At 45.0% G+C, this 14,005-nt stretch overlaps 1 protein-coding gene across 1 annotated transcript in view; it reads right to left on the minus strand.

The window, feature by feature from the left end:
• LOC115150679 (receptor activity-modifying protein 3) overlaps positions 1-13,741 on the minus strand; it is a 36,702-nt gene extending 22,961 nt beyond the window's left edge. The window contains exon 1 of the mRNA XM_029694195.1: positions 13,447-13,741. Coding sequence (XP_029550055.1) covers positions 13,447-13,498 — 52 coding nt within the window. The 5' untranslated portion in view covers positions 13,499-13,741. The remainder of the gene's footprint in view (positions 1-13,446) is intronic.
• Between the last annotated feature and the right edge of the window lie 264 nt (positions 13,742-14,005).

Below are 14,005 nucleotides of genomic sequence, written 5' to 3' on the forward strand. Positions count from 1 at the left end.
TTATAATCTTATCTCTTTAACAATCCTTCACATTCAAACCAGTCTTCTGGTTCCTCAATGAATAAATGAGGCCAGTAGAATGAGCTCATTGAAGTACATTTCAGACGGGAGCCTTTATTTAAACAGATATCATATTGGAGTACAGATGGTCCGGGTATATAATAATTAAGGGGTACGTCTAGCGATTTATTTTGGTTGATAATATTGACATTGCGGCCCTCAAAGCCTTCATCCGAAACATAGAAGCCATTACTGCAGGAATAACTGAAATAGTCTGCTCTCAACATTGCTATTGTCCAAATTTCTGTCATTAACTGTGATTTTATAAATTGACTCTCACCACAAGGGCAGAAATAAGCACGCTCCCCTTGTCACAGCGACAATGGGAGGATGTAAGTGTGATACTAACGACTGGCCAAGGTTCCCCAAGGTCCTTCTACTATCTATTTGAAGCTTGTCTATCACTTCTTAAAGTACAAACCGCTTCCTGCTAAGGCTGTGCTCTAAAGGTTAAAAAGGCAGTCATCTACTGCTGGCCATGTTGGGATAGATAGAGAAACTCTATATTGCTGTGTTTACACAGGCAGCCCAATTCTGATCTTTTGCCGAATTATTGTCAAAAGATCTTATCTAATTGGTCAAAATACCAGTTTGTGGCAAAAAGTCTGAATTGGGCTGCTTGTGTAAATGCACCCTTTGTGGACCAGGTTTGGAATCTCTTGCAATCCATATATCAATCATTACTGAGAATGAGGGGGGGATCTGATGGGAAAACAAACAAATGGCAATAGCTTGCATTTGGCATATCTGATACCTATCAGATTTTTTCCAGAATGTTTAAGCAAGTTCCAATTTTCTTCTCATGTGGTTCTCAATCCTGAAGTGTTTTTGTGTGGCTATTTTAGAGGCTATATCAGTGTGAACAAGCAAATCTGATAAGGGTCACATGTAAAACTGCGTGTGGACAGTGGCTGAGTTTACACAGGCAGCCCAATTCTGATATTTTGCCCAATGTTGGGCAAAATAGCTGATCTGATTGGTCAAAAGACCAGAATTGGGCTGCCTGTGTCAACACAGCCAGTGTGGCATGGCATCGATCCAGATTAAATGTTTTATTACTTTACTATTTCTATTGCAATACATTTTATTTATGTTATGTACTTAGCTTTCTGTTGCCTTACTAAGCTGAATACTTTGGATAAAAGTGTCTGCTGAAGTGTCATACAATATTATTATTATCATCATCATCATCATGAGGTTGATACATTTTTCAAGTCGAAAATTTCAAAGTGGAAATTACAAACTTCAGAAGCCTTTTTTAAAACTCAAATACACTACAGTTCTCCTGCAGCAAGGTGATCAAATTAAGATCCTACATCTGTATGTAGACACTGGTATTGTGACACTGGTATTGTGCTGGAGATAATGAAAATGAGATTGAAAAGTGGTGGAGTTGCCCTTTAAGTACTGTTCTGTGTCTAAAGTCACGTACTTTAAAAAGCAATACATTTTTCATTGTCACGCTATTGTGTATAGAGCCCTAATGGGGCAGTGTCAAAAAAAGAATAAGCTACCAGAGTGGTGTAGCAATGTTACCAGGCCTGTCTTATTTATTGCACTTGGGGGAATGAGGGCTGGATCCCGTCATTTAGTCTGTCAAGAGAATGTTGAAATTACCTCTGCTAAGATTTTTTTTTAAATGCGGGTTATTTTCTGCATAACTAGATTAGAACAAACTGGTCTCTGTTACAACCAGGTAAAGATGCTTTTCCCATGGTGAGATCAAGACATCATGGGAAATACATATTTTATTTTTTATCCTTATACAAGCAGTATATAACCTGACCTTGAAGTCTTAAAAGACATCATAAAGACATCATTGCAATCACTTTTGCCCACGGATTAGATACAAAACCCATTGCTGCAAAAGATTATAACTAATTCAAGACAAACAGTAAAAGAAATCTCCAACAGGCAATGTGATCATCTTCTTAGATGATCTACACCTAAAACAGGCTTTGATCAAAACACTTTGATTGTTTTCCCTCAGACACAACTAATCCCTTCGACAACATAATTCATATTTCAAGTAAGGCCATTACACTATGGGGGAAGACAGGCATCAGCCCAAATAGAAAATGTACCTCTGAGCATGGTGGGCATGATCTTTGAAGTCAACTCAATCAAATTTACTGAAATAAAACTGAGCAGACGTGACCACATGTAATAACTTAACACCAAATTCCCTTGAAGGCCCCCAGTCATTCGCCTAAAACTCAGTCACCTAAATAATGAACAAAATGACATTCTTTTTAAAAATAATTCTTAATTGCTAACTGCTAATACATACATTCCATTTATCCCAGAAGCTCTGAAATATTTGCCCACCTTGTGCCCGACTTCAGCTTAGACTGAGGGGATGAAACACTAAGTGGACCAATGGACAAAAGCTCAAGATTACATTGATGTTGTGGTGATTTGGCACGTCACTCTCAATCCGAGGTCTGAGGGGAAGGTTCCATGTGGGATTGTGACACTGGCCCCGGGGGATTGAACAAAAAAAGGAGGGGAAAAGGAGGGGAAAAGGCGACTGAGGAAAAGCGGACAAGGCTCTCTGCACTTGGCAAACAAAAGCAGGAAGGGGTTGTCATAGGTGGCCAAGATGAAGAGAGACAGAAATAAATGCTGCATAGCCTGGGGAAAGAGAGAACCTGAATTAAAGCATGTGAGGGACAGTCACTCCATGGAGGGACTTTCCAAAGACGCTATAGCATTAACCCATTCCAACGGTTCAGAGAGGAAAGTTACTGTGGGGAGTGTTGTAGTGGTCTGGGTGTAGCTGGTGTAGAGGAGTCAGGCGCAGGACAGCAGAGATGAGTAACACAAGTAACTTTACTTAAATATTCCAATAACATGTCGTAATACCGAGCCCACAACAACGGACCGAACATACATAAAACAATCACGCATAAAAACCATGGGGAAAACAGAGGGTTAAATAATGAACATGTAATTGGGGATTTGAAACCAGGTGTGTAAAACAAAGACAAAACAAATGGAAAATTAAAAGTGGATCGGCGATGGCTAGAAGGCCGGTGACGTTGACGGCCGAACGTCGCCCGAACAAGGAGAGGGACCGACTTCGGCGGAAGTCGTGACAAGTGTGGACAACGGGACACATGTAAACAGATGTCTCAATCTAAATCTGACAAAATATTTGAGGTGTTTTTTCTCTGTTTTAGCTTAAAAACATGTTTTGATTCACATAATGATCAATTCCCTCTAACATCTACTTGTTTAGGTTGGAAGTGTTCTGAGAATGTTCCACTTGTTAAAGTTGCTTGAGCGTGATGAGGATGTTTCTGGAACATGATATCGGACAATCACTGCTGAAGATACAATGGGTATGTGTCATCACTAGGATCAGTCAATATTACCAATGCAGACTGTTAGTTACAGATAACGAACCTTAAGATGACAACATGGTGAATTGGCTGGAGCTGAAGTGTCTGAGCCATTTAACCAAGGCCTTTTAAATGTAAACTCATTCCAATACGGGGGAAAGAAGAAAAAAACTGTGGGGAAAAGTCACTGAGACATTTAGTTGATTGTCCCTGCTGTTCACAACTTCAAGCCAACTGTTTAATTCATGAAAAAAATGAAAGAATATCCTCCAGCCTCTTTCTGCCTTCAGTTCTCTCAAAACACATAATATTTAGGACAGATATTTTTACAAACACTGGCATTGCATGGCAGTCTATCAGCACATGATCTTCAGTAAGTTGATTAATACATTTAATACCATTGGCATTCTAGCAGTTCCATTAAATCCAGCAACAAGGGGCCGAAAGTCAAAAGAAACTACTAATAATTAAAACAGTTTAGCTTGGCAAGGCTATGGTTTACATGAGAACCAGCATCAATATACACTCATTGGACAGTTTATTAGGTACGCCACCCCATTCACAAAAATTGTTAGCTCCTACAGACAGTGAGTCACGTGGCCGTGGCTTGCTACATAAAGCAGGCAGACGGGCATTGAAAGATTCCGCTACTGTTCGATTGAACGTTAGAATGGGCAAAATAATTGACCTAAGCGACTTTGAGCGTGGTATGATTGTCGGTGCCAGGCATGCCGGTTCCAGTATCTCAGAAACGGCCGGCCTCTGGGATTTTCATACAGGACAGTGTCTAGGGTTTACCGAGAATGGAGCAACTTCCAAAAAACATCCCATCAGCGGCAGTTCTGTGGGCAAAAACAACTCGTTGATGAGAGGTCAAAGGAGAATGGCAAGAATGGTGCAAGCTAACAGGCGGACCACAACAGGCGCAGTACAACAGTGGTGTGCAGATCAACATCTCGGAACGCACAACTTGTCGGTTTTTGTCACGGGTGGGCAATTGCAGCAGACGACCACACCAGGTTCCACTCCTATCAGCTAGAAATAAGAAGCGAGTCCATGGCCCCACCCTGCCTGGAGTCAACGGTACAGGTTTTGGTGGCAGTGCTGTAATGGTGTGGGGAATGTTTTCCTGGCACACGTTAGGTCCGTTGATACCAACTGAGCAATGTTTCCATTCCCCAAAGTATTCAGGCTGTCCTGGAGGCCAAGGGGATCTGACCCGGTACTATATGGGTGTACCTAATAACCATTTTATGAGGTCACATACAACGGTGGTTTTAACAACAATACCGAACACCCCATACATAAGCGAAGTAATCACTACTTTGTGAGCACAAATCAAAATAATGCAACATCTTACATGACTTACTTTGTATTGTTGGTAACTATGAGGGAGTAACTTCTGCACAAACCTTGTACTAAGGGTAGACTCAGCTATATGAAATCCTCATACACAACAGGGTGACTTTATAAGGGCACAAGGCGAGACCCAAATGCAGACACAGGAGGCAGATGGTAGAGCTCCGTTATTTATTATAACAAAGGGAGTAGGCAAAGGCAGTTCGGGGACAGGTGAGAGTTCATAAACCAGGTCCAACCAGATCCAAGTCCAAAACAGTACAAGGGGATAGGCAGACTGGTAGTCAGAAGAGGCAGAGTGGTCAGGCAGGCGGATTCGGAGTCAGGACAGGCAAGGGTCAAAACCAGGAGGACTAGAAACAAACGGAGAGTGGGAAAGATAGGTGCAAGGAAAAACGCTGGTTGACTTGGCAAACAAGACGAACTGGCACAGAGAGACAGGAAACACAGGGATATATACACCAGGGACAAGTAGGGTGGATACGGAGGGTACGGGGTAACACGAGATGGACAGCAGTAGAACTAAGGACTCTAGAGATGGGAAAAGGACCAATGAAACGGGGGGTTTGCGTGACTCTACCCAAAGGGGCAGGTCCCGTGGGGACAGCCAATGCGGTAGCGGGGAGCTGGAGTCCGGGCGGCGGTCCGCTTGTTGACGATAGCTAGAGTTGGTCTTGAGAAGTGCTACCCGAGCTCTTCTCCAGGTACGTCAACAGCGACGGATGATCATCTGGGCGGAGGGTATGTTGACTTCCGGTTCTTGTTCTGGGAAGAGTGGAGGCTGGTACCCCATGGAGCACTCAAAAGGGGAGAGTTCCATGGCTGAACAGGGAAGGGTGTTCCGGGCATACTCCACGCAGACCAGTTGTCAGCTCCAGGTAGTAGGGTTGGTTGAGGTCAGGCATCTTAGGGTGGTCTCCAGGTCCTGGTTAGCTCGCTTCGGCTGGCCGTTAGATTGGGGTTGGAATCCGGAGGATAGGTTGGCTGACGCCCTAATAAGGGTGCAGAACACCTTCCAGAACTGAGACGAGAACTGAGGACCCCGGTCAGAAACCATATCCACCGGGAGTCCATGCATCCGGAAGACGTGCTGCACCATAAGCTGGGCCGTTTCCTTGGCAGAGGGAAGTTTGGGGAGAGGGATGAAATGAGCGACTTTTGAGAACCGATCCACCACCGTCAGAATGACGTGGAAGCCCAGTGACAAAGTCCAGAGAGATATGGGACCAGGGACGATGAGGGACCGGTAGTGGCAGAAGAAGGCCAGAAGGAGCTTGCCTTGGAGTCTTGTTCTAAGCACACACCGTGCACACGGCGATGAAGGCAGAGACGTCAGGAACCATTGTGGGTCACCAGAAACATTGTCGGAGGAATGCTAGGGTCCAGCGGGAACCTGGATGACAGGTCAGCCTGAAGGAATGAGCCCATTCCAGGACCCGGGGCCGGACTGAGTTAGGGACAAATAGCCGGTTAGTCGGGCCCCCTTCAGGTCCAGGCTGGGAACGTTGTGCCTTGCGAACCAGGGTCTCAATCCCCCAACCCACTGAGGCTGCAAGATATGAGGTAGGGAGAATGGTTTCGGAGACCGAGGGTGTGGCAGAGGAACTGTATAGACGGGAGAGGGCGTCAGGATTCACATTTTTTGGACCCTGGGCGGTAGGAAATGGTGAAGATGACTCTTGTAAACAGGAGAGCCCACCGGGCCTGCCTGGAGTTAAGGCGCTTGGCTGTACGGAGATATTCCACATTTTTATGGTCAGTCCAGACCAAGAATGGCTGTTCTAATGGCTGTTCTACTCCTTCCAGCCAGTGCCTCCACTCTTCCAACACCATCTTGACCACCAGGAGTCCTCGGTTGTCTACGTCGTAGTTCCTCTCTGCAGGATTTAGACGATGGGACAGGAAGGCACAGGGATGAAGCTTTTGGTCCTGGACAGATCGCTGGGACAGGATGGCCCCCACTCCAACATCAGAAGCGTCAACCTATACCACAAATTGATGGGACATGTCCGGATGGATGAGGATAGGTGCTGTGGTGAACCGATGCTTCAGGTCCACAAGGCTCTGTTGACAGCTGGAGACCATCTGAACGGTACTTTGGGAGAGGTGAGTGCAGAGAGGGGGCCACCAGGGCCCCAATTGAAACGGCAGTAGAAGTTAGCGAAACCCAGGAAACATTGTAACTGCACCCTGGACATAGGTTGAGGCCAATCTACCACTGCTTTCACTTTTCCAGGATCATTTGGACATTTCTCTCAGCAATGACATATCCCAGAAAGGAGATTGTTGAGAGGTGGAACTCACACTTCTCGGCTTTCATGAACAATTGGTTCTCCAGGATGTTCTGAAGGACCTGTCTGACATGAAGAACATGTTCTTGGACAGACCGGGAAAACAAACAGGATGTCGTCAAGGTAGACAAACACAAAACGGTTTAGCATGTCCCGGAGCACATCATTTACCAGAGCCTGGAAGACAGCAGGGACGTTGGTGAGTCAAAACGGCATGACCTGGTACTCATAATGTCCGCTGGCTGTGTTGAATGCTGTCTTCCACTCATCTCCTTCGCGTATCCGAACCAGATGGTAGGCATTCCGAAGATCCAGCTTGTAACAAATGGTGGCCTCTGGAGAGGTTCAAATGCTGAGGAGAGGTCGGGGGTAACGATTCTTAATTGTAATGTCATTCAGACCTCGGTAGTCAATGCACGGATGCAGGTTCTTGTCCTTCTTCTCCACAAAGAAAAACCCCGCGCCGGCAGGAGATGCAGACAGACGGACGCCTCCAGTAGCTAGAGAATCCTCAATGTACTCCTCCATGGCCTTGGTCTCCAGCCCGGATAGAGAATACAGCCGACCATGAGGTGGTGTGGTGCCTGGGAGGAGATCAATGGCACAATCATAAGGACGGTGCGGGGGAAGAGAAGTAGCATGCGCCTTACTGAACACTTCCAGGAGGTCATGGTATTCAGTGGGAATGGCAGAAACATCCAAAGCCTTGCTAACGCCCTGAGGAGGACGTCTCTGGGACGGCTGTGCTGCTTTAAGACGGTGGGAATGGCAAAATGGGCTCAAACCCAGGATGGAGCTCATGGTCCAGTCAATAACAGGGTTGTGTTTTATGAGCCAGGAAAATCCCAAGACAACAGGAACATGAACGGGCACTGTACTATGGGGGACTCTTCCAATTGAACGGCCGTCCACTGCCCTTGCATCCATGGGGACAGAGAGGGGTTGAGTGGGAATGCCAAGTTCAGAAACAATAGTAGCATCCATAAAACTTTCATCAGCCCCAGAGTCAATGAGCACTCGAAGAGACTTAGATTGGTCTCCCCACAGCAAAAGCACAAAAAAAGGATAGCGGGTGATGGGAATTAGGGAACTCCCAGTCTGGCTCACCAGAGTACGTGTACCCACCAGAGACAAGGCTTTCCTAACAGGGCAGGTAGCTATATAATGTCCTGCCCCTCCACAGTACAGACAACAGTTTGAACTCAGCCTACGTAAGCGTTCCGCAACCGATAACTTAGCTCTTCCCAGTTGCATAGGCTCAAGATTATCCAACTCACCCGTCGTTGATGATTCTCGGGGAACCTTGGGTGTTTCGGCTCTCCTCAGAAATACACACTTCAGGAATTTCCGGATTCCTTAGGACGAGTGCCGTCATTAGACAAATGAGTGTTCCCAAGGCCCGACCTCCTCTCACACCGCCGTTCATATAAGTGGCCATCAATCCTAATCGAAAGGGCGATAATGGAATCAAGGTCCAGTGGTATTTCCCAAGCAGCAAGCTCATCCATTATCCCCTCCAACAGTCCATGTAGGAAGGTGTCGAACAGAGCCTCCGGATTCCAGGAACTCTACTGTGTAGTCTGCCACACTACGGGAGTTCTGATGTACCTGCAGTAGTTTGAGCCGCCTCCCTCCCGGGCAGCAGAGAATTGAAAACCTTCCTCACTTCTGCCATGAATTCCGCCAAGCCCTGAGACACAGCGGATTGTTGCTCCCACACATCTGTTGCACAGGAGAGCGTCCTTTCAGATATTAGAGTAATTAAATACACTATCTTCGATCAGTCCGACGGGAATGAGAGGGCTGGAGTTCGAAGATGAGAGAGTACTGGGAAAGGATTCTGGCAGGTACCAGAATCACCTGCACAATGTTCCTTGAGGAGGTAAGTGGGGCTCTCGGGGAGCCGGGGTAGGTTGAACCAATCCACCACAAGTAGGAAGGTTACTGGGTGGTTGGGAGGTCTCAGATGTGGCGTGCTGCCTATGGGCTAATCCACTGATTTGTTCCATTATCGCCTTGAACCCTTGGTCGTGGCATTCCATCAGGGAACAAAGCCCTTCCAAAAGGTCCCTAAATAGCTCCTCATGCCTCCCAATGGTGGCTCTCTGCAGGAAAACAACGTGACAGAGCTGGTCCAAGTCTGCTGGGTCTGTCATGGCCAGTTTGTACTATAAGGGCCCAAGGCGATGCCTAAATGCAGACAAAGGAGGCAGATGGTAGAGCTCCGATATTTATTATAACAAAGGGAGTAGGCAAAGGCAGGTCAGGGACAGGCGAGAGTTCATAAACCAGGTCAGAGTCCAAACAGTACCAGAGTACTAGAAACAAACTGGGAAAGATAGGAGCATGAAAAAACACTGGCTGACTTGGCAAACAAGACGAACTGGCACAGAGAGACAGGAAACAGGGATATATACACCGGGGATAATAAGCGACACCTGGAGGGGTTGGAGACAATCACAAGGACAGGTGAAACAGATCAGGGTGTGACAGACTTCCTGCTTACAAACATCAACAACGGCCCTTGAGGTATGCCTAGCATTGCCTACATTAAGAAGGCGGCAATCCTGGTTGATTTGAATGTAGTTCTTGGTTTCTGTGAGCAGGAAGTCATCCCACTGTCAATGATGATGTCATTGCTGAGTGCCTACCTATCGTCAACACAGCACTTCTAGTTTCATGCTTACTTTTCGCAATGCATCTGGGATAAGTTCAGAAGAGGGGAGAGTCAGGGATAAAGCTTCACTGACTGAAAAGCATTCATTCACACCAGTTTCATAGGATTTGTTGTTAGGGTACTGTCAAATTGAAGTTGCTAGGATTTTTTGTTAAATTAAGGTTTTATTTAGATTTTCTCCTAATCTTATTTCCAAGACATTCAATTCCAGAAACATATTATTATTTATTATTTTGTTCTACCTTGTTATTTTTTGTTTTACATTGTTATTGATTACGGCATTGTGGGGAGCTTGTAATAAAGGAATTTCACTGTACTTGAGCACGTGACATTAAAACTTGAACTTGAAACTAGTAAATCACATCACAAGAGTTAAGTAATGGAAAGTTACCATTTCTGTCAACCGTGCTCTTTTTCGAAATCTGTCTCAGTGCCAATTACCCTTGCCATGCAGGAGGGCGACCCACTGCCAAAGATGAGCGTTGCCATGCAGGAGGGCGACCCACTGCCAAAGATGAGCGTTTCCATACAGGACGACCCACTGCCAAAGATGACCTTTGCCATGCAGGAGAGCAGCCCACTGCCAAAGATGACCTTTTCTATGCAGGAGAGCAGCCCACTGCCAAAGATGACTTTTGCCATACAGGAGGGAAGCCCACTTCCAAAGATGAGCGTTGCCATACAGAAGGGAAGCCCACTGCCAAAGTGGCTCTGTGACCTGCTGTGTGTAGGCAGAGAAACAGAGAGAAGTGTGTGTGTGTGTGTGTGTGTGTGTGTGTGTGTGTGTGTGTGTGTGTGTGTGTGTGTGTGTGTGTGTGTGTGTGTGTGTGTGTGTGTGTGTGTGTGTGTGTGTGTGTGTGTGTGTGTGTGTGTGTGTGTGTGTGTGTGAGAGAGAGTGAGAGACAGAGCAATAATGTGAGAGAAGAGTTTGAAATCAGGCAGAGAAAACACTGCATGCCTTTCCATAGGAACTCAACGTTCAGCTTGCATGAAAACGTACTCAGCACCCCATTTAAGTACTTAAAACCCATATTGAGGTGTGAAAGATGGCACTGTGGGTTCACCTCAGTTTCAAATCACACTGACAGTACTCTTTCAGACGCCCACACAATCCAAGAGAGCGTACCCACTACCACATTACACCGACACACTCCATTTAAACAAAACCTGGATTTATTCCTGGCCTACATATTCAAACTACTGTATCAGTAAGCAGACGACAATAATGCTAAACATGTCTGCTTATTGAGAGATATGAGAACAGTATGTGTTCCTTGCTTATTTTCAGGAGTGCGAGAGGAAAGCCATGGCTGAGCTGATGCGCACACACACACGCAGGCAGGCAGGCAGGCAGGTAGGCAAAAAACACACACACACAGCACTCTGCTTTCTACACTATCCTTGGCTGATCTACAACACTGTTCAAACTCTGCCCTCTTGCAGTGACAGTGGGAAGCCAAGCCAGAGGCCTGGGTTCCTACTCTGCCCTCTTGCTGGGACTGTGGGAAGCCAAGTCAGAGGCCTGGGTTCCTACTCTGCCCTCTTGCTGGGACTGTGGGAAGCCAAGCCAGAGGCCTGGGTTCCTACTCTGCCCTCTTGCTGTGACAGTGGGAAGCCAAGTCAGAGGCCTGGGTTCCTACTCTGCCCTCTTGCTGTGACAGTGGGAAGCCAAGCCAGAGGCCTGGGTTCCTACTCTGCCCTCTTGCTGTTACAGTGGGAAGCCAAGCCAGAGGCCTGGGTTCCAACTGGGGGTTTCACTCATCAGCACTATTACATTATCGGAGGCGGTGACCCATTAACAGTGCACGATCTCAGCACTATTACATTATCGGAGGCGGTGACCCATTAACAGTGCACGATCTCAGCACTATTACATTATCGGAGGCAGTGACCCATTAACAGAGCACGATATTGATTGAGTGCCTTCTCAAGATGGAAGACACTGCTCATGCAAATACAGGAGCCATTTTGAAAACCTGGACAACCTGCAGAACTGAGATTTAGGTAGAGTACGTTGACAATGTGGTACTTTGCCTCAGTACAGGCATGAGTCTATATACAGCTCCAGCTGGGGACTTCATAACTTTCCAGGGGCCAAGTTCATGAGCCCACGGAGTGTATGAAAATGTTACGGGGTCATTGAAAGATTAATACAGCTTTTTCACAGATTTTCACAGCTGTTGAGAGGGCAGCTAAAATAAGAAGCCTTTTAGTGAATCCACATAAGGAAACTTACAAGACTTTTGAAACATATAACTACTAGCAAGTCTTATTTACCATTGGTCTGGCTGCTAGTACCAACCAAATGTAGACGTATAGCAGTAGAATTGTATTACAGAGATGTTTTTGAGCATGAAATGCATTCTTTTTACAGCACTACACTGGAAGCTGCTGTGGCTGATGAGCCCAAGGCATTTTCCTTGGTTATGGAATTCCGATGCCCTTTTATAACTATTATTATCTGCTAATTCAAGTAGACAGACCTTACTCAGTGGAGCAGTGCTGCTTGTGCTTCAGCTCTGATCTAATTACATAAGATTCCTAAAATACATTTTACAACAAATATATCATAGTCCCCCTGTGCTCCAGACAGTTGGACTCATGAAGCTTTTGAGGATATTATGTGTGCATGTAAGATGTCCCATTTGCGTTGTTAATCTCAGAACCTTTGCATTTTCCCCTGGTCATTGGCTATTTTGCTGTGCGCATAGCCTACATGGCAGGTATCCAGGAGAGTTCTGGACAGCTTTGGGGACTTTAGTATATCCCTGATCCATAATCTTTGGGGCTCAGCTCTGAATCTAAGCTCTTGGGTATTCTGAGATGGGTTCCTGTCTCCTCCTGATGAGAAAACCAGAAGAAAAATCCTCCCTAAAGAGAAATCATCTCGGGTCCGGGACAATAAAGTCCGATTTTTCATTGCACTTTCTATAGGGTCCAAGTCCATATAGACGATATGTTACCAAAAATAAACATGAACTTGCGATAAGTGAAGATATAATTTCGCAAAGAACATTAAAATGTTAATGATTGCATATCATTATAGACAATCATAACGCTGAATACCCCCTTACAATGACAGGTAGGCCGTCATTGTAAATAAGAATTTGTTCTTAACTGACTTGCCTAGTTAAAGGTTAAATAAAACATAAAAATGTAAATACATTTAATTTCAATGGACATCCAACGTCATCATCCCTTGAAGACCCACGTTTTCATGAATTTACCTGAAAAGCATACTGGTATGGAGATTCTTACATTGTTTTATGAATTCTTATGGTATTTTACCATACAGTCTTTTACATAGCCACTAGGGTCAAGAGACAGTGGTGTTAATTTGGCGATTGACTATATTTGATCAAATATATTATGAAATCACATCAAATTGAGGAAGTCATTGATCAAGATGGATTTTATTTCATATTTTTTATTAGCCTTTTTAAAGATGATAGGCCATGCAACTTTAACATCTTATTGGCTATGGAATGAACACTGAAAGCAGTTTTGAAACAAAAGGATCTGAGAATTATTGAGAGTGTTATTAATATGTTGTTATGCATTTTTTCATTCATTTTTTCGATTATAAGATTCCATTTCAGACAGCGGCAACACAAAAATAGCTATTAAATCATTAAGAAATAATATAATTTAATAATCTAGAAAACTATCCAATCGACTACTAATAGCCTATAAAATAAAACACTAGAATACTCACCCAAAATTCCAACCACTAAAAGTTTAAACACAGCCAACGCATTTGTATCCATCACGTTGAGAATAACAATCCCACACACGATTCGGATTCTTTCAATGAAATCTCAACTGGGTGATAAATGTCTGTGGCAAACCATAATTATCCAAATTCAATGAAAGCACGCGCGCGCGCAACTTCTTTCATAGTTCATGAGTCAAATTTAGAACTCCGCAATACCTCCTCAAATCAGGCCCCTCAGATCAAACCTCCACATGAGATGCGCGTCCTCGGTGCTCTTGCCTCACCGTCCTTGTGCAAGCTTGCCTGCACATCTCGTTGCTAAAATGACTTCTGCGCTCTAGCATCCTATCAGAGGGAGGGAGAAAGGAGGGGAGATAGATCGTCCCCTTTGTCTCCGTTCTTATCTCCTTCCATATGCAGGAAACCATTATGAAATGGACAATTTAATATGAACGATAACGATTGTATTGTATGACACGTGCATATTAAAGGTCTAATGCAGTCGTTTTTATCAAAATATCAAATCATATCTGGGTAACAATTAAGTACCTTACTGTGA

This window comes from Salmo trutta, chromosome 2 (assembly GCF_901001165.1).
Source record: "Salmo trutta chromosome 2, fSalTru1.1, whole genome shotgun sequence".
In the NCBI taxonomy this organism is placed as follows: domain Eukaryota; kingdom Metazoa; phylum Chordata; class Actinopteri; order Salmoniformes; family Salmonidae; genus Salmo; species Salmo trutta.